At 40.3% G+C, this 24,190-nt stretch overlaps 1 protein-coding gene across 4 annotated transcripts in view; it reads right to left on the reverse strand.

Moving 5' to 3' along the window:
* Window positions 1-24,190, reverse strand: part of NUDT4 (nudix hydrolase 4) — a 64,318-nt gene that overhangs the window by 6,844 nt on the left and 33,284 nt on the right. Inside the window, exons 3-5 of one of the 4 annotated variants that reach the window (XM_067559822.1) lie at window positions 16,040-16,084; window positions 10,955-11,042; window positions 3,396-7,117 (exon numbers count right to left, since the gene is read on the reverse strand). In XM_067559822.1, coding sequence (XP_067415923.1) covers window positions 6,918-7,117; window positions 10,955-11,042; window positions 16,040-16,084 — 333 coding nt within the window. In that variant the 3' untranslated portion in view covers window positions 3,396-6,917. Of the gene's footprint in view, window positions 1-3,395; window positions 7,118-10,954; window positions 11,043-16,039; window positions 16,085-24,190 lie in introns of those variants that run through there. The other 3 variants (XM_067559823.1, XM_067559825.1, XM_067559826.1) reach the window with 3 other exon arrangements.

The following is a 24,190-nucleotide window of genomic DNA, read 5'->3' on the forward strand; positions in this document are numbered from 1 at the left end:
TAAACCATTCTGTCCAAAACCTCTTTGCCAAAGGTTAGACTGTTTCCTCAGTCTTCAAAGGATAATTTCTGGTTTCTTGCCCACTATAAGTATTTGAAAAAACCTGGATCTTTTAAATGGAGGTTTTAATGCTTTGGAAGTGTAATTAAATTATCCATCCAACATTCCTAATGGCTTAATGTAAAAAAATACACATTTACAACACCCGTAAAACACTGAGGTTTTGGATAAAAGTGCATGAGTCTACCAGAGGTAAAGGACTTCAGGCCATAAATACAACTCATGCTATCAAAATGTTCAAGATTTTCCTAGTGGACCACTTATTCTGTAGCACTGAAGTATGTTGAAGAGAGAAATGATGTGCCAGTGTTTGCTTGCTTGTTTGCTACTGCATCATCTATAGCAGTGGTTCTCAACTTCGAAGAAGGCTGGGTGGTACGCGAGCCGTACCGCGCCGCCGAATCCACCGCTGAAAGCGCCCCCCCCACCCCGCTGCAAAACCCCGCTGCTGCCACAAGTCATGTGTCTCTCCCCCCCCCCTCCGGTGAAACCCTGCCGCCGAAAAGGGGCAAACGGTACTTGACCTGACTGTACCTGACCCGAGTGGTACTGGGGGGGGGGGGGGGTTGAGAACCGCTGATCTATGGTAAATAGCAGCCTGGACTTGAGTGGAATGAGTAATGAGGGCTGCTTTACCTCTTCTAAGCACTGAACAAAGTAAAAATCATGACTGTTGAGACTGCAAGAGGACCCAAAAGTTTTTAACTGTTTTAGCAGAATACTAGTACTCGGGTAACATGCATTAGCAAAGGAAAATAATATACCTGAGGTAACTAAACTGATAGACCTAGACAGCTGTTTGTTGGCAAGAAACAGTCCATTTGATTAGCTCCATAACATCAGATACTGCAGGAGCCATGTTCAGACTAAAAAAGTTGAGGGATGAATGTTTGCAAATTTCTATTTATAAAGCACCTCTTGCCACAGAAAAGGTTAGCAGATGCCATGAAAACACAGTTGGGGGAGTGGGGTGAATTAAAAATAGAAAGGAAAAAACATCACTAGGTCAGTCACCCAGAGGAATCTTCAGCAAGTGCTTCAACTACAACTAAAGAATTTTTGCCACAAAATTGTTCATTTTAAAACGAGTTTCTTGCCTCTCTGTGGTTGTGGGGGAAAACTGTAAAGTGATGTACCTTCCTCATGTTGCAGATAGTCCAGAACAGTAAAGCTGAGACTCATGCTACTTGTTGCACTGGATTAACTAGAAATCATATAGATGCCAGTTTAGATGTTGTATTGCTGTGGACCATAGTAGCAGGAACATCCAGCCAATGGCTTATCCTAGCAACATCCCCCACCCCCATCACCTGCCAAAACCTTTTCCCTCAGGTCTTACGACTTTTTCAATGCAGTTAAGTTAGTGCAAATCTGTGCCTTGTTGAAAATTGGAATATTAGGGCAACTAGTATTAAAAAAAAAAAAAAAAAACCCTAAGGAATACTGAATTAGTTATAGTATTAACTGTCATAGTGAGCTCAGTAAAACCATCAGCTACTGCTGACACCAGCCTCCCACAGCTGAATGTTGTCCCATAGCATACTCAGGAGCCAACAATCCAGCAGCAGAGTGAGGGGGTGGAGAGGAATGAGCTAAACTAGATGGGAGCAAATGCTGCATGTCAAAGTGGGGGGTGTGGGTCCCTATTACACCCAGGGCTTGGTCACTTATGCCACTTCAGGTGGGAGTTCAGTGTGCAGCTAACCACTGGGCCAAGGCTTGATAGGATGGTGTTGACTAATCAACTTTTGTATGTATTTCTTACACTCGTATTGACTGATACCACCATCAGTTAATGAAACTGAGTGGTATAAGTAAGGAAAAAAAATTTAGGAACATTAACTACCGTGGGTGACTGATGTAGGAGTTGAACCAAGGCCCTTTAGGTTAGTAGAAGCTGATTATACAACAGGTTTGTTCATTGCTCTCCAGGTGTTTATACTTCCCTGTGCATTTGTATCCATGCCTTTTGAGCCCTCTGCTTTCACTAGTGGCAGAGCAGTTCTTAGATTCCATTACTTTTGACAAACATTTTCCCTTTTTATTTTCAGACCAGGGAAGAGGTGGGACAGTTGTCCAAAAATGAAAGCTCAGGCAGAGCATAAGCAAACAGTCTAGACTGCAGTAACCAGGTTGTTTAGCAGCCTTGAAAAGCAGCAGCTAGGGTGAGAGACTGCCCCTGTCCTTCCTATCAATGAAAGGTACTGAACACAGTCAGCACAATTTTTGTCCCCCCTTACCTCCAAAAATTACCTCCTCTCCCCCCTCAGCTAAGTACTCTGCACTTCCATTGCACTCAGTAGGGGACTACAATGTGTGACTGGGGCTTTATGATGCCATGTACAAATGTTAAATGGCCTGTTCGGTATCTTTCACCTCTAAGGCATGACCAATTTTGTGTCCCAGAAACAGCCTTCAACAGAGCAAGGGTGGAGCATAGGGTTAGGAATGCCAGGACAACTACTGAAGGCCCATGGATCTAGTTGTAGGTGAGTATACAGTTTCATCAGGGTGCTGTGAGATAAGGGGCCCCTCACACTGTCTGTGCCTGCTGTGTAAAGCCACATCTAGCCCACCACCACCGAGGCAAGCCGGAGAGCTGCAGGAAAAAAAGGAGTGAAATATTTGGTGCTGGCCTCTGTAGGCAGAATCAGTTTGCTGGATGTCCTCCCACATGACATTCATCATACGGGAGGATGGAGAGAAAAATTGTATGAAGCTTAGTTAAGATTCCATTTCCCCTAGTAGGAATAATAGAGAGAGGGTGAGAGAGAACCTGGCCACAGAAGATGGCACTACAAGACAAAACAAGTTTTAATGTTTTTCCCTACAGTGGTGTAGCACTACTTTTGGCTCATAGTCTCGGTGGTAGGGAGTAGGCACTGTGCCTGGTTGGGCCAGAGTTGAGGACTTGAACGTTTAAAGAAGGGATGGTATTTATACACGCTAGCACTCAAGTGGAAGGCTTGAGGCATGTCAACAGGCCAGCCCTGTCAACTTCTGTTTAATGAGGTTTATAGCCAGACAACTCCTACAGTATGAGTCTATAGACACAGTTTTAAAAAAAACAAAAAACCCTTGTTCATTGCACTTGCATACAGGCTATGTTTACCTGTGCTATTCAAAACAGGAATATGTGCATATGGGCCAGTTTCAGGCCATGTTTATACTTACCTTTGAATGGGAGCATGGAGAAGGCTAACCAAGGTTAAAGTTTTTTGACTGGAGCTATATTTAAGCAATCCTCACACCCGTCAGATGGGGCATGAGCATTGTATTTCAGCACTTTGCTATCAGTGGTAAGACTAGGATCTAGTGAAAAATGACATCCATACAACTGGTTCAGATTTTATTTTGATGTTTTATCTCAAATATAAAAAGTCAAAATTCTTACATCAATCTTTAAAGAAAAATCCATGCAAGCAGTTCAAAATGTTTACAACTGAAATTGTTTCCTTCAAATGTCTCTTCTTAGAAGCAGGTTGATAAGCCCAGTATGTTTTTCCTTTTGATTTTCTCCACAGTGACTTGTCAATAGACTAAGTCTAGACAGTTAGTGTGTGATAAGCTGCCAATTTATTCTTTTCACTTTAACAGGCTCTGTACAATACACTTGAGACTCTTGCCATGTTAAAACATCTATTTTAAAGTAGGCTTTTATTGTAACAAAACTTCCACTTCAGGTGAAGCTGAAGCTACATTTCCATTTGGCAATACCATATCACATTTACTTATATGTCTTGATGACAATAGACCATGGCTGCTACAGGAAAGCTATTGGTGCAAATCAGATTCCTTTGTCTCTTCAGCCAGCCAGGTAGCCTCAAAGCCACCAACACTTCAGAGGGAAAAAGTATTAATGTAAATTCTAGGCCTATTTGCACAAATAATGCATTACAGTCAGCCATAAGAACCACCACTAGTTTACTTCATAAGTAAAACTGGAAAACCTTCGTAACAGTGACAAAACTACTAGCAGCAACATGCTTCTACATTTAATCTTAGCAGCAGGAACTGATGCAAGGTTTTATCCGCCTTATCCCAAATTTTACACCACCAATTACTGTAGCATTGAACTATAGTGTTCACTGTGACTGTTACTAAGACTCAAACATATAAAAGGATATTTGCTAGAATGGTTTCCTGTAGCACACCTAAAGTAAACAGCCTGCACAGTATTGTCAGTTTGCCTTTGTCACATACTTCAAAGTTCTGTGAATAGAAAAGCTTTGGAAATCAAATTGAACAGTTTAGGGCTTCATTTTGAAAGCTGCATAGAGACTGTACAATAAATGGCATTTAAGAATTTGTGGCACTATTAACAGTCCAAATGTATGCAACCAAAAAATTAAAAGATTTATAGGCAATCAACTGAATGTGTTAGTAACAGCAATTCTGTACATTTTTACATGGTTATCAAATACATAAAGAGCTACAAAATAAGACCATGCATTCATTACCACTAAGGTATTATACAAGTGTGGGTTCTCTTTTAATTCCAGGAGTTTTAAACCATTTTGAGATAAGCAGTTATGAACTAGAAACCAAGTAGCTACTTTGGATTCTTGTAGGTAATTTCATGGATTATGTTGTACAATCAAAAGCAACAACTTCTGAAAAGGGTAATGGTTATGAACTCAGTTTAATGTGTTAATATGACTACTGAACAAAAATGAGTGTCAATGTACATGACTGAAAAGTTAATTGGTTCACTACATTTCAAAACAGCGGATTAGAGTAACTTAAAATTTGATGTTTCTATTACCATTAAACCATTCACCATCATAGTACATTAGACAGTCTTGTCAAAGTGCCTGACTTCAGCTCTCTCGATGTTTTATTTAGTACATCTCTTTTCAAAATTTTAAGCCCGGTCAGCCAGTACTAGAGATAGGCAGAGTTGGTGGCGTTCAACTCAGAAGGGTTAAAATAGATTTTAAATCTCCCAAATTGTTTTGAGATTTTGGCCCTTAAATACCTGAAATCTCCTGAGATCAACTAACTATTCATCAGCAGTGCTTATGGCCTCTTCAAAGAGCAGTTTGCATTAATCAAAACCTCTAAAACATTACTCTCCATGGTTTAAATGCCTTTATATATATGGCACAAAGTTCTAATTTTTCAAAAAGGATCACTTGTGGCACCAATATTTTCCTAAAAAAAGTGTAACAGCACGCAAAAGTTTAATTTATAGCAGCATTTTACACAACTTGTGCTAAAAAAGTAGAAGTTAACCATTTGTGTATTGAGTAACAAAATGTTTAAATTTACTTTCCATTTTACACTCACTATTTACCAGTTGGACTATTTACAAAGGGTTCAAATGCTATGTAAAAGAATGAGTTTACCCATAACAGCCTTCACAAGAGACACAATGTTTAGCCCCAACTTCAGTTTTGGCTTTCTGATCAGAAGAGAGGAAGCTGGATTTAACACTTAGATCCTAACAATTCCAAAACTTAAGTATCTGCATAAGCTAGATAGCATTGTTTGTAGAAAACTGTCTTAATGGCATAGTGGCAAGAACATGTGTGGGACCCATAGCTGAGTTTCATTTCCACCCCTTTTGGCTAGCACATACAATGGGAAAATGGTAACTAAAACAGGATGCTTTCCCCACTTTACTACAGCTAAGTTGTACCAGCAGCTCTACTTTCAAAACAACTGCTTTTGCTTTCCAAAGATCAAATAAAAAATATTTTTGATGTATTACAAGTTTAATTGGGATATCCAACATAATCATTAATAAAGTAACGGAAATTTTGGTACATCTGAAATGTAGATACCAGCCCTTTCTGCTCCCAGCCCACAAAGTACCATTTTCCTCCTGCTCACCCGTTTGCTAATGGACTTATACCAATAAGGGAATATGGATAGGTCTAATTTTGTTCCAAACACTGTACTTAATTCTTTTATGCCACAGAAACGATGAGAGACTCAAAACTAGAAGAAACTGAGATGCTATTTCTTTGAGAATTGAAAAATCCTGAAGAGAACTACAGGATCTCACCATGAGCAAAATAAATGCTAGGATACCAGAGGAAGGCAACACAATGATCATTGGAAAGGGGGGAGGGGGGGATGTCAACAGCATATTTGCAGTTTTCATGTACCTTTTTTGACAGTTATGAATTTTGTGTATGTTTGGCCAAGTACTATAAGAACATCTTAGAATAGCTTTTGTAATTGTAGAGGCAGAGCATCACTTGTTGAGCCTCTTTCAGAATCTTTGCTAGAGCGGTCAACTATATTTTGTATGTTAAAATTCCATAGATCAAGGTAACAGAGGGAAAAATGTTGCTTGATGTTTGAATCCTTTGGTGAGATTGGCTGGATGTATTTAATGCTTTATTATAGTCATGCTTATGTATCTCTTAAGTTGAATAGCATGCTCAGTTTCCCAGATAGTGGTAGTATTTTAGAGGACTCTTCTAGCACTTTAATTGTACATTTTGAGTGAAAATTTAAGAGAAACTTTACTGTTACTTGTTCAAGAAGTTTCCCGCTAAACTTTTTTTTTTTTTTTTTTAAAAGACTACCTGAATAAAAATTTTTAAATCAAAATCTGGAATAAGTTCCACTTAACCCAGATGTTAATGTTACTTTAGCAGATGTGAAGTTTATATACTGATTTTTTTTAAAAATGGCCAGTTAAGGCATCTTAAAAAATTCCATATATGGCTTTAGTTTGCTGAAATACTATTTTAACATTGTTAAAAGGAAAAAAAGACAGTGTCTGAACGTTATGATGTATTCACAGATTTTGCTGAGAAGTGATAGGCAAAGATGTCTGCATGTGAACTCAAAGACATTCCCCCCCCCGTGATGGCGCATGAGTAAAAAGATAATCCAAATTTTTATCTCACAGTAGAGGGCAACCCAGAAGTCTGTGCAGAAGTGACATATAAGGAGTTATCAGGAAGATTGGGGACCACAGAATTCCCATTTGTCGGGGAGCAGCCCAGTTTCAGTTTTTCCAGGTATTCCGCATGAACAGGCTTATGACACTGAAGAACCTTGATAGCATCTTCTACTTTAAACCATTCTCTTTTCCTTCCTGAATGAGTAATTTACATCAAAGAAAAATGTGTTACAAACAAGTTTCAATAGCAGTTTAGCTCAACAGCCAACTCCAAAAACTTAACAGAACACAAAGGTGAAGTGCAAAGCAAAAATATGAACTGGATTAGTATCAAGCACCCTCCACACAAGTGTAAATGGGTGTGGCATGTAACGCAGAAGAGCTGAGCAGCAGAGGAAAACGGGTCTTAGCACCTCCCCCTCTCTAATTTATAGAGTCCTAAAAAGTTTTGTTTGTTTTCTCTTCTTGTGTCTTTACATTGGAAATCCAGGTTGTCTTTGCTCTGGTAGACTGATAACTGGAGAACAGGGAGGTGACATCAAGAGAAAGCTGGGCAACAGAAAGATTTAGTCAAACTTATCTTGTTTCGTTAGCATCTATTTAGTTTCAGTGAACAACATTTTAGATAGAGGATCTCTTTTGTAGAGTTCCTATACCTATTCTATCCAATCCATCAGTTTCTGCAGCATCCATGCTCTTTAGAGCATGTCCAGTCTTTATGGCTAGGAACATGGACAGATTCCTGGTTGGCTTCTCTTTATGGCATAGAGCTTGTCTACACAAACTCCTCCTGAATAACTCCTTAAGAACATAAGAATGGCCATACTGGATCAGATAAATGGTCCATCTAGCCCAGTATCCTGTCTTCCGACCATGGCCAATGCCAAGTATTTCAGAGGGAATGAACAGAACAGGTCATTGAGTGATCCATCCAGTCGACCATTCCCAGTCTCTGGTAAATATCAATCCCTGCTTATCCTGACTAATAGCCATTGATTAACCTCTCCTCCATGAGTTTATCTAGTTTTTTTGGGTTTTTTTTAATCCCATTATAGTCTTGGCCTTCACAACATCCTCTGGCAAGGAGGTCTACAAGTTGACTCTGTATGATGTGAAGAATGCTTCATTTTGTTTTAAACCTGCTGCCTAATAATTTCATTTTTTGACCTCTAGTATTTGTGTTATGAGAAGGAGTAAATAACACTTCCTTATTTACTTTCTCCACACTAATCATGATTTTACAGACCTCTATCATATTCCCCCTTAGTTGTCTCTTTTCCAAGATGAAGAGTCCCAGTCTTATTAAGCTCGCCTTATATGGAAGCTTTTCCATAACACTAATCATTTTAGCTGCCCTTTTCTGTATCTTTTCCAATTCCATTACATCTTTTTTGAGATGTCACAACTAAATCTGCACACAGTATTCAAGATGTGGGCGTACCATGGATTTATAAAGAAGCAATACCATATTTTCTGTCTTATTATCTATCCCTTTCCTAATGATTCCCAACATTGTTAGCTTTTTTGACTGCCATTGCACATTGAGTGGATGTTTTCAGAGACCTATCCACAATGACTCCAAGATCTATTTCTTGAATGGTAACAGCTAATTTAGACCCATCATTTAATATGTATAGTTCAGATTATGTTTTCCACTGTGCATTATTTTCCATTTATCAACATTGAATTTCATCTGTCATTTTGTTGCCCAGTTTTGTGAGATCCCCTTTGTAATCCTTTGCAGTCTGCTTCAGACTTCACTATATTGACTAGTTTTGTATCTGCAAATTTTGCCACCTCAAAGTTTACCCCTTTTTCCAGATCATTTATGAGTATGTTGAACAGTACTTGTTCCAGTAGACACACATGGGGGACACCACTATTTACTTCTCCATTCTGAAAATGGACCATTTATTCCTACCCTTTGTTTCCTATCTTTTAACCATTTACTGATCCAGGAAAGGACCTTCCCTCTTATTCCTTGTGTAGACATTTATGAAAGCAGTGCCTTTTTCCAAATTAGTGTAATCTACTCTGATTAAATGTTCATGCCAGAAGTTATTTTGGAATAACTATTCCACTTTGAACATAGCAGAGAGAATGTGCATCGTCATCTGCCCTCTTCAAGCTGATAGAGGGTTAGTAAATTTAATATCTGACATTTGGCAGAGGATAGATTAGTAGCAAAACTCCAAGCACTGGTAATTGAGAAGGAAAAAACAGGCAAGTCCTGAGAAGTATCTCAAGCCAATGAGAGCAGAGCAGTCTGGAAGTTTGCTGAAGAGGCAAACACCCCTTTACATTGCTAAAATGCTCTTAAATCTCAAACTGGCAAGACTGCCACAGCTGCTAAAGAGAAGCGTTTCCTTTAAGAAATATACTTCAAATCTTATTTTTAAAATAAGTTATTCCATTTTGTTTTTCAAACATATTGACAATAGTGGTCAGTATTTCTTTACCATTCATATTTGAAGAGATGTGTGCATACCAGACCAGAACCACAAGCCCAATCCTCTTGCACCAATTGCAAAACTTCCACTACTGTATCCTGAAATCAACTTGTTTCTTCCTGGTTCACTGAGGACATTCCAAAATATAACAAACACTAGTACTCATTTTAACCCATACAATCTATTTGCTATCACAAAACACGACCGATATCTTTAGGATCCAGAAAGTACCACAACACACTAAGGCAGACGTTCCTAGACTGTTCTTATTGTGTACCCCATTCCAAATCTACCAGCTGCCCGCATATTCCCACCATTCTCAATGATACTGTGTGTGTTCTTAATACCACCTGTCTTTAGCCATCTGTCCATATTTCACTGTTCTGTACAGATATAATGTGATGTATACAACCAAAAAACACCCAATTGAGTTCTGCTCTCAGTTAGACTGGACAGTTGCTGGGCAAGTGAACCCACACTGTACGGTGACTGAAAATCAGGGCTCTACACATTAGCATCTCTGTGTGTCTGTTCTCATTGGTACATCTTGAAGTAAATTAACTACTGTATTTTATATAACAAATTCCCAGACTTTTAAAGCTTCGTCTGAGTAGTCTATTATGAAGATACAATAATTAATAAAATTCACCATTACACAATTTCTCCTGTGTACCCCACTAGAGATGTCTTGACATGCCACTTGATGGAAAAAATTCAATTCTATGATTTATAGTACTACTGCTTTAGTATAGTACTATAGTGCTTTAGTATTAAAGTCCCAGTTTCTGAAATGGGCAACCTATCAACTAACCAAGCAAGGATACTGTTTTGGAGCCAACTCTTTTGTGATCCATCAGATAACTGACCAACGTGCCATCCAATGAGTAACATGTTAATATTTAGGTAAAACCACAGAGAAGGCAGACTAACTTGTTAGGGATATCGGTACCTGATTAAATATAGCAAGAGAGCAGAGCTGTTTAACTAGACTGACTAAATACTCTATGCATCTAAACATAGCAAGCTTTAACAAGTAAACATAACTTTTGCTAATACTTGCATTGCTCGAGAGCTAGGGAAGTGATGAAGTATAAGTTTGACTAAAGCTGGTCAAACGTTTTTCATTGAAGTTTGATAATGGCCTTTTCAAAACTACTTTTCATGGTTTTCTTATGGAAATCAAAGCATCCTTTCATTTTCTGGAAACAAAAATTGAAAATTTTTCAACAAAAAAGCAAAAAATCTGCTAAAAATAGTTTCCATGAAAAGCAACCATTTTCTGAAGAGTTGCAATTACAACTAGACAAATGGGAGTTCCAATTATGTCTAAAAAAGTTACTATTTATCCCATCTTATTGCTTTATAATGCCTCCTTTATACAACGTTAAAGCAATGCAATATATTTGAAGGTTAAGTTTTGTACAGCTGAGGAAAAACACGATTTACGATGATTTCAATTTTGCCACAGATTAGGGATCTCTTCAGATATAGAGAACAGTGAATCAACTGTTGTAGGTACTAGAAAATAAAATACACTTCATAATTATAAAGTTAGCACACAGCAAAGATAAACCATACTTGCCTATATTAACTGAATCCTCCCAGTCTTCCAATATTTCAGTCACCGTAAGAACATAAACGTAAGTCCTATGCTTCCGGTCTTGGTTCTGCTTAAATGTTAGAAATACAAATTTTAATTCACAGTAATTTGCAACAAGTTATTTTAAAGACACTTGTTTAAATTCACGTTCTTAAGTTATTTGTCAAAGTGTGCAAATGTATTTGCTGGACAACAAAACCAACTTTATTTTATTGTATATTTATATTCTTGTTATAAAATCCTTCATAAAAGTCTTACTATTGCAGTACTAAACACAAGAGTATTTAATCTTCCATTTCCCCATAAAACAGGAAATCTGTTGAAGAAGAATAAAAAATGAAACCTCTTTAATATTGAATCTAGATCCGCCAATAGTAAGGTGTGACTGTACTAGGTAACTGATGAATCTTTCACCCTGACAGTCTGATTGGTTAGCAGACCATACTTTTTGGAAGAGTCTCTTCCCTCCTTCCCTAGACACCCAGCAATTTACAATTATGGGCAATTCATGGACAATATCAAGTAAGTAGCCTTAATGGCTGCTCTTTGTGGCACTCCAAAGCCAATTTTAACAAGGCAGGAGAGAAACAGATTGAGAGGGAGAGATAAGCGTCTGTAGGGGAATTTAAGTTGGTTTGGTTTTATTCCAGTAATCATCTAATTTGGTTTGCAGTAACTAAAGACTTAAGGCTTATTTATATAAGATGTTACTGTGTGGCAAACCAAGGTGTGAATCTAGAGTATATTCGATTGTGATTCAGTAATGTCTTGTGTAGACATGTCTTAAGTGTGCATATGTAGGCTGTTTTAAAGAATTTAATTCTTTATTCCAATTACTAAATAAAAGTTCTAAGATGGTTAGTCAACATCACTGTCATAAGTTCCTAAAACCCTGTTAGATCTGCAGGGTGATAAGCATATATAGTGCACCCAGATCCCAGTCTAAGGGTAGAAGAAGTGATAAATTCCACACAGGTAAGGACAAGAGACCAAACATCTAAGGTGGGTGCAGTTAGAGACCAGAAAGATAAGGGGCAATAGGTGTAGCTAGCCATGTAAGCACAACAGTGATGGAGGGAACTTCTCCAATTCAGTCAATTTAATCTTCAGTGTAGGCACCTTTATTGCTTTACCACTGGAGTCCAGAATGCCTGCCCAAAACCAAGTTACATAACTGAACTGTTACTTAGGGTTAACTCCTAGCTTTACCCCCCTCCCCCTAAAAAAGGTTGTACTTAGTGGTTGGCTCCTTACCTTCTAGATTTGCTTTAGAGATGAGGCATTATAAATCACCTCTGATTTAGAAAGTTACATATATTAGCAGGTAAGGAGGCCCATCCAATGTGCCCTAAAACTGAAGTCAGTTACCTAGGTGAGTGAAGCAGTTTAAGGTGTGGCCATGCCTCCAACTGAAGAGCCAGGTAACTAGACAGACTTGGTACAACTTTGTAACTAAGGGTCCTACAGTGTTAGATGCAGCATAGAAGAAATGCAACAGCTACACTACGAAATAATCCGAGCAATAAAGTGGAAGCAACGGGAAAAAAAAAAAAAAAAGGAGTACCATCAGGGATCTCAAGCATATCTAGTTTGCCTATGATATATTTAGATACTATGACACCCACGTGAATAGTGGCTGAACTTGGATAAAATATTCACCAGCATTCACCAGCTAGGCTGGTCGTCATTAGCATTTTATTGGTTTCTGGAAACCAGCAGCTGCAGTAGATATGGCAGATGTAGTAACCTCACTACATCTCTCCATGTGACTTGGGCATCAGTCCATCAGTTCCACAGTATCCTACTCAAGAGGTAAAAAATCTATTTCACTGTTAAAGATGTTAGACAGGGTGGATGATATCTTTTATTGGACCAAATTCTGTTGGTGGCATTTGACAAGGAATGTGGAAGAGGTATTTTCATATGGGAGGCAGATTTTTGCCATTTCCAAAGAAGGAAGTGTATCCTTGAGTCACTTATATCTTAGCTGATTCAAAGTTTGTCTTTCAGCCTGTGAGTAGCATAAAATGCAATTTTTAGGTATATTCTTCACTGGCAGACTGTTGCTCTAGATAAACGCCACCTGATATTTGATTCTGAACTTATAATTTGAGTGCATCTCTCCTCAGTATATTTCAGACTACCACATATAATTTTCCTGTGTTTCTACTGAGAGACTGCAATTTAAGATCCATGAAAAAGGAAGGAAATTTGGAGGCATCTAGGTTTTCAAAGTAAAAAAGAAAAAAAGGTTAGGAATGTGGGTAATCAGACATCATTTAGACATTAAAGCCATATTTTTATCTCCTATGGTATGTGAAGTCTTAACTCATGATTTAAAACTAAGTATTTGACAATCAAATGAATTTGCTTTAATTTTAATTCTAGTTTGTATCTATTGATGATTCATAACTGTTCAACAGCCATTGCAGTTCAACATAAAATCTGAAAGTCTCATGATTGTGGAAATTTTGAAGCAGGGTATATCAGCCTATGGGATTTACTGTTGCCCAATATGGAAAACAGACATGAGCCAGAGTAAAATAGAAGCAATTGTAGTTTAACCAGGCTAAAAGTTACTGTGACCATCAGTATGTACTTCATATCTAAGCTTACTATCAACTATCTCAAGGAATTTCTGCTCTTCATGATATTGCATATTAAAGTAAGCAAGGTGTGGTAGGTTTGTCTTCGTTTGAGGCAGTTCTAAACAGTTATTAGGACTTTAGTTCAGAACTTGTGCAACAGTTGATGGTATAACCACCATCTAAAGTAGGTCTATAGTCATTATGTTGCTTGATGTGTTATGTTATCAGTTAAGCTAGTGTCGGAGAATAAGGCCCTGAGAGACGTGGTTATGGAAGACAAAAGTGGAAATTTAGAACTATTTTCAGGGTCTATGTATAATAAAATTTGTAATTTTTAGTCTACACTTTAACGATCTGTAATCCTAAAAATTAATTTTCTGTAAAGCAGCAAAGCTATACTGAGATTGTTTTCTTGTTGACCTATCAATTAAGAAGATGGGAGAAATTATACAAGAGCTATTAAAATGGTGTTTGGGATCAGTTTACCCACTCTGCTACATTTAAATCCTAGACCTTTTAACTATTCACTTTTGAGCTATTTCATTTTTATTTACTCCAATTTATTTTAAGATCACACCACTTATTTTTCATACTGGCAAGATGTTCAAGTGCGTGTGTTAACTCTACCATTATTTCATGGCTGAAATTTATCACTTTAGAATCTTTTTTAGTAGATGTAACTCACTCAACCTTTCCTTGTAACTTAATTTCCTGAGCCTGATACCATCCATTAGGAGAAGGTGTGGCATGTAAGCAAATAGTAATATTTTTTTCATACAATGCAATGTGTTCAATGTGCCTTTTTCAGTGGACACCTTTATTTTGTATAGCATTCCTTTTTCAGGACAGCCTGGCATCATTTAATAGATCCCACCAAACTCTTAATTGGCGCTTCAGGTGCATACTGGACTATATTAAATTAAAATAGTTATATGACTTTGTCAATATAATTAAAAGCTATTTATTCAATTATAAGCTTTTATATGGCAGATAAAATTAACATATCTACTCACGGTTTGCTTTGATTGTGGAGTAGGGGAAGACTACTTGCCTTTCAAACTATTCATTCGTTATTTACATGGATAAAGAACTTAATGCCTGGCCTGCTACTGTTGCAAGCAACATTTAAAATAACTATAGCACAAATTAGAGGGTTTTCCCCAATTCATTGTGAGCATTTGACATTACTCTGCATCATCAGTTCCCCCACTTGTGTGGGTATGCCACGAAGTATTGGTGGAAACAACTTTTTTTAAAATAGGGTAATAGTGACGGTCAAACCACAAAAATTGGTAGATGGAGTTGTAGTACCAGAAGTTAAAAAGTAACTCAAACTGACTAGATTGGATCCATTTGTCACCTACACTTCAAGAACAAAGGAATTTGGTTTTTTTTGCTTTTCAAAAGCCTGATTTTTAGAATTGATTTTTTAAAACCTTCAAGATACTAAGAATGTTCAATCTCGTCTTGCGTGAAGCTAAAAGTAAAACCGAGGTAAAGGACTGAAAGCTCTTAAGAGATCTTAGAAGGACCAGATGTTTAATCTGAGGTTTCCCACTGATATTTGAACTGGATTTTTTTAGTTTTTCCTATGAAACACTAAAGATGGCAATGGCTGGAGAAGGGATATTGGATGGGGTTGGCTAGTGGTGTGAGGCGGTATCAAGCATTCTCACGTGTTGCTCATGTGCTCGGCATCCAACCGATAGCCATATTCAGGGTTGTGAAGGAATTCCACCCCCACTAAGAGTGGCAGTGACTTTAGAGGGTTTTTTTTTAACCTTCCCTGCAGCATGGGACACTGGTCACTTGCTAGAATCATCTGGGTATCTCACATAATTCTCTGCCATTGCAGGGGCTTCAGGCACTGGGGTTCACCTCAATCCCTCCTGTTCTATGTGGCATACAATAGAGAAGTCTCACGAGATCTGTAATACTTTGGTTTAATTCCAGTGGGGGTTTAGCATGCAGGTGGCTGGGTAGTGTTCAGTGGCCTGTGCTATACTGGTGGCCAGACTAGATAATCTGGTGGTCTTTTCTTGCCTTAAGATCTATGGCTATTTTAGAGAGCTGGGTGTAGAACAAAATCTTTAGTCTGAATTAAAAAGCCTCCCCCTCTTCAGTCTGGTTTCACTTTTTTGGTTTCCAAGTGTTAAAGCTATTAGTTCTTCAGATATGTATTATTTGTTCCAGGAAAATTGGTACAGAACACTTGGATTTACAACATCTTAAAGACTTTCTACTTTTCAGACCCTACACATCAGAGCAGCAAAAAAGACCAGAAGCCCATTTCCCCACCTCCTTTTCCAATTACTTATTTAATCTTACAAAGTAGATTTAAAGGTAACACTTTACTTTCTTCGAGAACATCAAATCGGTTACTGCTGTACAGATATCCATTTCCCCAGCCAATCAACTCGCACAGTGGACACATCTGTATTTAGATGTTTGGGTTTTTGTTTTTTAAAGAATAGCTCACCTCAAATATCCCCAGCAGTCTGCCTAATTTTCCTTTTACTCCAGCCTACAAAAAAGAAGAAAGAAAGAAGTGTTACCATGTCAGTTTCTTCTAGTTCAAAACCAAAGTCTCACTTGTGCTTTTGTAATGAAGTTGATACAAGCCATATAAAAATAGATTGCAGTTTTATCAGGAAATACTTTAGAATATTAGTTCCTAGAGAAATTTTACCTAAGCACCATTATACTACTTCATATGAACACAAACTTTCTAGCAGCATCTGAATATGCTTCAGTGGGTGTCATTTGAGAAAAGTCAGCTAAACTAAAACAAGAGTCAAATGGAAATCCATAGAATGGTTCAGTGAACTCAGAAAGTTATGTCATTCCAGAAGCAACCACATTGACAACTTTTTTAGTATAGTTAAGATTTTCTGGATCAGATGAAAAATAACCTAAGTAAATTGGGGTTTGTTTTGCTTGTTTGTTTTTCAACTTTGTACTGATTCTGCAGCACCCTAGTCTAATAGACAACCTTAAATTGGGTTCCAAAAGTCAGACAGATTAAAGCACTTCACTACAAATGAACACTACAGAACCTCTTCTACTTGGTTAAGTATGTAACCCTGGTGGATGGCATTCTGTTACTGAAGAGGACCTTTCTAACCAGCTCAGAGCATAATGATTCTATAGTGTTTAGCCATGAAGCTTCCATGCTGTCAGGTGGAGTGACTCTAGGTTGGGGTGCTGGAGGCAGCTGTGGTCCTGGGTAATCAGGTCCGGCATCAATGGTAGGGTGATTGGAGTGGCTACTGACAGTTCCAGAAGTGTTGTGTATCAGTACTGCTGAGGCCAAGCTAGAGCTATCAGGATAACAGATACTCTTTCCCTCTTGACCTTGAGTAGGACCTTGTGGATGAGCGGGAAGAGTGGGAACACATAGAGCAGGCCCCCATGACAGAAGAAATGTATTCACGATTGCTCTTTCCGGAACCACAGTTCGGGTTCAATACTGCTGACATTTCCTGTTGAACCTGGTCACAAATAAGTCCACCTGGGGAATTCCCCACCTCTGAAAAACACTGCTCACAACATGCAGTCAAATGGACCACTTGTTGTTGGAAAAGGACCTGCTGAGATGGTCCACCAGCTCGTTCTGGGCACCCAGGAGGTACAACTCCTCTAGGTGTATAGAGTGGGCTATACAGAATTTCCAGTTTGAGAGCTTTGTGGCACAAGGGAGAGGAGCGTGCTCCTCTCTGTCTGTCTGTTTACATAAAATATTGATGTGGTGTTGTCTGTCATGACTGATATACATTTCCCCTCTAGATGTGAACAGAACATTTGACAGGTTAGTCAGATTGCTCTGAGCTCCCTGACATTGATGTGAAGGGGAGCTCTGATTGGGACCAGAGGCCTTGTCCTGAAGGCCCCTAGGTGGACACCCCATCCCAACTCAGATGCATCCGTGACCAGAGTCATCAAGGGTTGTGGTCTGCAGAAGGAGACTCCTGCACATACTGAATGTGGGTTATGCCACCACTGTAGGATCTTGATGACCCGGGGGGAGGGGGGGGGGGGAAACTACCTTGTTCAGACTACTCTTGCTTGTGCAATATACTGAAGCCAACCACACCTGGAGAGTTCTGAGCTGAAGCCTCGCATGTTGCACCAGGCATGTGCAGGCAGCCATATGACTGAGCAACTTTAAGCAAGTTCACGCTATCATGGTAGAGAAGTGCCTGAGGTCCTCTGTGACGGAGCCCAAGTTGTGGAGCGAGACTCTGGCAGGAATGCCCTGGCCTCAGTGGAGCCCAGGGTGGCTCCTATAAAAATCTATCTTTTGAGTGGGGGATAGGGTCGACTTGGAAACGTTCAGCAGTTGCCCCAGCTTGCTGACTGTTGATCGAATCAGGGACACATGGGCCTCTACCTGGGACCTTCAGTGGCCCTTGACCAACCAGTCACCCATTTATGGGAACACCTGAGCCCTGTCTCATCTCAGAAAGGCGGCAATAACAGTCATGCACTTGGTGAAATCTCTGGGGGCTGCTGACAGCCCAAAGGGAAAGACTGTAAACTGGTAATGGGTGTACTTTACTGCAAATCTGAGGAATCTTCCCATGGGGGGGGAAGGGGGAAGGAGGAGTTATCGATATATGAAAGTACATGTCCTTCAAGTCAAGGGTGCTGTACCAGTCCCCCGGATCCAAGGAGGGAATGATGGTGGTCAAGGAAACCATGCAAAATTTCAACTTTATGAATTTGTTGAGATTTTGCAGGTTGATGATGGGTCTGAGAATCACCCCCGGCCTTTGGGATTAGGAAACAATGGGAGTAGAATCGCCTTCCCCATAGCTCCTGAGGAAGCTCCTCCACTGCTCCAGCATGTAGAAGCACTTGTACCTTTTGTATAAGAAGCTGCTAGTTGCTTGAGAGAGTGGTCCCTGAAGAACGGGGAACAGGGAGAAGCAGAGGGGAGCAGGATTTGAGAATCTCAGTTCTACCACGTGTAGCACCCATCTATCTGAGACTCATGCCCAATAGAACTGGGCTAAATGATTAAAAACAGGGTTGAGGATCCCAGATCTGGCAAGTTGTCCTCAGGCATGCCCTCAGAATGATTGTTTTGACTCAGCCTCAGCCTCCTTCCAACCCAGGCTGGGGATCACCCTTCTGTTGTTCCTGCCCCTCTTTTCCTTGAATAGTCCTGGCTGGCTGAGAGGGATAGAACCACAGGTGGTTGGGCCTTAAAGTGCTTCCTCTGAGGGGCAAGGGTGTGTAGGCCCACTGATTTTAACGTTGCCCTGGAGTGCTTTATGCTGTGAAGCCTGAAGTCAGTTTACACTGAGAAAAGCCCCAAGACTTTGTATAGTCTGTTGGATGTGCATGGGGAAGTCCGACACCTACAGCCAAGAACACCTCCTCAGGGCAACTGCTGAGAACATTGTCCTTGAGGCCTAATCCACTGGGTCTAGGGCACCTGTAACTTGGACGTCACTACCACCTTGCCCTTCTCTATGATGGCTGAGAACTCCATCGTAGAGTCGGCTGGGAATAGGTCCTTGAACTTCAACACGGTGTCCCAGTAATTGAAGTTATAACAGTTCAAGATCACTTGTTGGTTCGCAATCCGAAGCTGGCATCCCCCGATCAAATAAGCCTTCCTACCAAAGGGGTCCTATTTTGAATCCTTGGACTTGGGGGAAGAACCTTGCTGTCCCTGCCTCTCTTTCTCATTTGCAGCCAAAATCACCAATGACCCTGGCTGAAGGTGTGTAAAAAGATACAAGTAACCCTTGGACAAAGTATTTTCTCTATACCCTGGGCTGTGGGGGGAATAGAGGTGGGTGTTTGCCACAGAATTTTTGTGGTGGCTTGAATGGTCTTGAGGAGGGGCAGTGCCACTCTTGAGGGGTCTTCTGGCATTAAAATGTCCACCATGGGGTCCTTTGACTCCTGCACTTCCTCCGCCTGAAGCACCTATGTTCTGGGCCACCCTCCTCAGCAACTCTTGATGGGCCCCGTTGTCCATGGGGGAGGGTCGGCTGAAGTCCCTGCCTCCACCTCATCTGCCCAGGGCTTACTCATCCCCGTCACCAGAGTCTGCTCCTCCTGCCTCTCAGCCTTGCAGGGGTGTCTTGTACGGTGCTAGGGTCAACATCAGTGCCAAGTTCCACCTCCCTCTCAGTACTGGCCTTGGTGCTGCATAGTCACCAGCGGCTCCCTGGTGGTGGGGGGTTTTCCTTCTGAAGTGAGGGATTGGGGGTCTCTGGGAAAGGCCCCTTGGGCCTGATGGTATGCCCATGGTATCCAGAAGGGCCATTGCGCTGGAGTCCCTGGGTGCCGAAAATTTCTTTGGTGCCGCTGGCTCTCTTATTGAAGGCGAGGTATGCCACACCAAGGTGCTGGGGTCTAAGTGGTCTGCTGGTCGGGGGCAAAGAGTTGCCTCCATGAGGAGATACTGCAGTCTGACCCTCCTCTCCTTCTTAGTGCTGGGTCTAAAATCACTACGAATTCTGCACCAGTCTGTCTGGTGGATTCTTCAGGAGTTGTGGGGGGTCATCCTTTGGCAAGACCCACACGGCTTTAACCCCTCAGATCAAGGTATGCTCCAACTCCGGGGGGGAGGGGGGGTAATAAAGTCATAGGGTCCCCTGAATCTAATTTTAAGTACTAACAACTGTCTTACTAACTAAAACTAACTATTTACAGGTATTCTCTCTTGTTATAGGAAACAAGGGGAACGCTTGCCGAAGCAAGAGAGAAGGTTAACTCCAATGATTGTCACAGGTGGTAAGAAGGAATTGAAGAGGCGGTGGGTCGGCAGGGCCCTATAGATGGTGCTATAGTGGCATGACTCCAGGGGGTGTCTGAGCAGACTTTGAGTGGTACCGCTAGGGGAAAAGTTGTCCAACGACTGTACATATGGCATGTACATCCCTACTTGGAATTGATATAAGCAAGCACTCTAAGAACAAGTATTTACCTGTCCTCTGTCTATTTTGGAAGCCTGCTTTATGACATATGGTTTGTCACCTCAATGGGCCCCCATAAAGCCAATGCTGATGGGGTACTATGGGAGTGGGAAACAGACTAGTTTGGTGGTGCCATTCTGGACTCTGAAAATCTAAGGGATTCTTCCCTCCACTGTCTAGCTATTTCCCACTGTTATCCACACTGGAGACGGGTCATATTTCAATGAGGATGGTCTGCTGTGGTCCCTAGGAGGCAAAAAAATTCCTTCTCCATAAGTGAGGCACGCCATTCGAGTGTCTTGTGCTCAGTGAGATCTATGGCTGGTTCTGATCAGTCATGAGGGACCTGGCTATCTATCGATCACCTTGAGTCGGCCCACCATCGGTACCATTCCCACAGCTAACTCCACTGGTGTGGAGAACCACGTGAGTGCAAAGAAGACTGTTGGTAGCAAACTCACTAAGGGCTCTTCAGTGGACAGTGCCAAAATTTTCCTCAGCACTGCATTCATCAGCACAGCACCATCCAGTACTAGTGTACGGTTGGCAGCTGCCTGAATGGTAACTGTAGCAGTGTGGTGCTTATTGTGGGAAGATGCCATCTGTGCCAATTTTGCCTTGAACCTTAGGCGAGGCTCAGCCTTGGGGCTCTGATATGTGGGAGCTTTTGGCGGGGCAGTCTCTTGTGGCTGAGGATGGAAAACTAGGTCTTCCCTGATCCTCAGATGGGTGCTTTTTACTGAGGAGAGGGCAAAGTCAGAGCATAGGAGCAAGTTTTCTGAATGTCCCTCAAGTTTGGGGTGACATCATGGTTCCCTAGACAACTGACTGACATGGGGAGGTGGTCTCTTCAGTTGGTTACTGGAATCAGATGCTTGAATGAAAGTCTAAGAAATGAAGTTTCCATTTGACTTCTCTGGCCCTCTTGGTGAGCTCTGAAGTAGTTTTGGACACTGAACAGTGCTCAGCACACGTCCCTCTCCCAAGCATGAGGTACCTCGTGTGTCACTGTGGTATTGCAAGAGGCATATTTTAAATTCTGGAGACTTGCTTTTGCCCATTTGTGCCTATGTGCAATGTGTCTAGCCCTTTCACAGAGTGAAGGGAGTAAGAAAACCCATCTATACCTTGAACCTCACCAACTACAATAAGCTTTACAAATGGGACTAACCTGACTTATTCTAATAAGTAACAGTTCTTAAATAACAACATAGTCTAACTAATCTCTCTGTAGGTGAAGAAAGGCAGACATTGTAGGGTTCTGTCTTGCAGCAATGGGTAGGTAATTAAAAGGCCCAGCCACTTATGTCAGTTTGGTTGCTGCAAAAGCTTCAAGGGTGCACACATGGTCCAATGGCCACTATTTAAAATAATCTGATTTAGTACGAATGAGGGTACATGCACACCCAGAGTGTCAATCACTTGAAAAAGCTTTTTTCCTACGCCTAAATATTTAGTCATTAATTCATGCCTATACTTTTTTTAATTCTAGTTTACAGCAAATATTTCATGACTAAAAGTATTGTTCAGCCTGACCTCCTTGATGCTATTTCAGCATGAACAAGGAGCAATACCAAGTATTTAAGTGTTCCTTTACATTTGAACAGCCCAACTATAACTATAATCTAATTGCAGGATTGTGACTTGTTCATTTGGCCCTTCTATGCTATAGAAGAATCCTAGAAAACTGTTTAACGGAAAACAGCTTAGAAGTATATTGTAATATGTATTTCAGGACTTCATGTAAGCCAGCAAGGAGTCCAATAGGGTCTCTATATCCATATTCAAAGAGAGCTCTTTCCACATACTATGTCACTTACCAAACTAAAGTATTTCAGAAGATGCAAGACTCCAGACTGGATTTTCAATTAAGTTTAAGGCTTGTCTACACTACGAAGGGTTCACTGGTGTTGCTTACAGTAACTCCCCTTGCCCTAAACAAAATAAGCTACATTAGCCAACTGACCTTTTTACTAGTATGCTGTGTTTATACTAGAACTTTCATTGTTAGAGGGTTGATTTTTTTCACTGACATAACTATGCCAGCAAAACGTAAGCTTCATGTACTCTTAAGCATCTCTGCTATGAAAGATGATAAATTCTCTCCTGCCAAGGTTACCTGATCTATATATGAATCAACTACTGAAGCAACTGAGATCAGTCCACTAATTAGTGAGCCAACTGACACTGATGCCCAACTCAAATTCATTAATTCATTTTAGTTGATCCAGAAAAGAAAGCCAAGATAAATTAGAGCTGAGGACAAGCATGTCAGCACAAAAGCTGTTGACATGTGATTATTAGGTCTGTTCTATGGCAACTCCTCAGCATTAAGAAAAATGGCAGAAGGTTCATCTGAAGGCCTCAGTCAGTGGCTCTGCAATATAACAAAATCACTGGCATCCAGCACTAGGCTTCAGTTGTTAAGAATGTTCTGCATAAACACTGTCAGAAGTTGGAGTGATCAATACTGTGTAACTTCAAGCTTAAGGCTTAAGCTTCTTCTATTATACCCTAAACAGTTAGGCAATATGCTCCTGAAGATCAGTGAACAGATGTCTCTGAAGACAAACATTCTGTGCATTCTATTTGAATAAAATTGATTTCCATTGAACAGTCTCAAGATACTACACAAGTGGTGATTTAACAGATTGTGTTCTTGATAACTTCTTGGAATTAACAAGCACTCCCCCATCCTAATTTTGAGAAAAGACTAGTAATTATACACTAGCAGGATTTAGTAAAATCCACTCTTGTAGGAGAACTTCCATTTGAGCAACTAACCATGACTAGGTTAAGAAGCCACCTATGGATTTGTTATAATCCATCTCTAGGCAACCTAGAAGTGCCCAAGAGGAAGTGAATCTCGTTCTTTTAGAAAGCGTAGTTTTTGTTGTAAGCTGTCCACTAGTGACAACAATAAAGGTGGTAACAACTAAGAAGATGCATCATTTGTTGTTATTCGTCACAGCATTGCTTAAAGTATGAAAATAACCTGATATAAAGGAGGGGAGGATCATGCCCAGGAATTTATGAGAACAGTGATTTTGCTTACAGGACCTTTTCTTTAAATTGCTACCTCCTAGACCCCCTTTCAAGCATGTGAAGAAAAAATGTAAATGTGACGGAGGATCAGCAAAGTGATTTACGTTTTGTCCTAGAAGGCAAGGTGAGAACTACACTTCCTTGAGTGTAAACTTATACTCTAAAACATCAGCTGAATCCCAACTCCTGAGCTACTTTACTACCACCCAATATATAGTTTCCTTTTTGCTACCATATGCATATTGGTGTCAAAGTCTTTTTTTTTTAAACAACCAAACACCACACCTGTGGCATAAACTACTGAGAAAAAGTAAGTTTTTCTTACAGGTAAACACAGTTTTCTTTGTACAGTTGCAATAACAAGTTAGATCTTTAGTTGAAGTTTTGGTAGTCATAATAGTCAGCTTTATCTTATTAGTCCTATGCAGAACAGGAAGCGGCCAAGTCACAGCTTTGTAATCCCTTTTTGCAGTTCTTTTGACGTGTAATGCAGGAAGGTGTTTAAGACATTCCTTTATCAAATTTTATGCATTCTCAAATATTGCTAGCCTTTAGCAAGCATCTAAATTGGAAGATGCTTCAGTTTTAGCCCATAATCTTTCTGGCCTAGTGGTGCATATGCCATCAGCTGATTTATATATTGCAGTGCC

The sequence above is a fragment of the Emydura macquarii genome, unplaced genomic scaffold, assembly GCF_026122565.2.
Source record: "Emydura macquarii macquarii isolate MOO-44397 ecotype Brisbane River unplaced genomic scaffold, CSIRO-AGI_Emac_v2 contig_2205, whole genome shotgun sequence".
Classification (NCBI taxonomy): domain Eukaryota; kingdom Metazoa; phylum Chordata; order Testudines; family Chelidae; genus Emydura; species Emydura macquarii.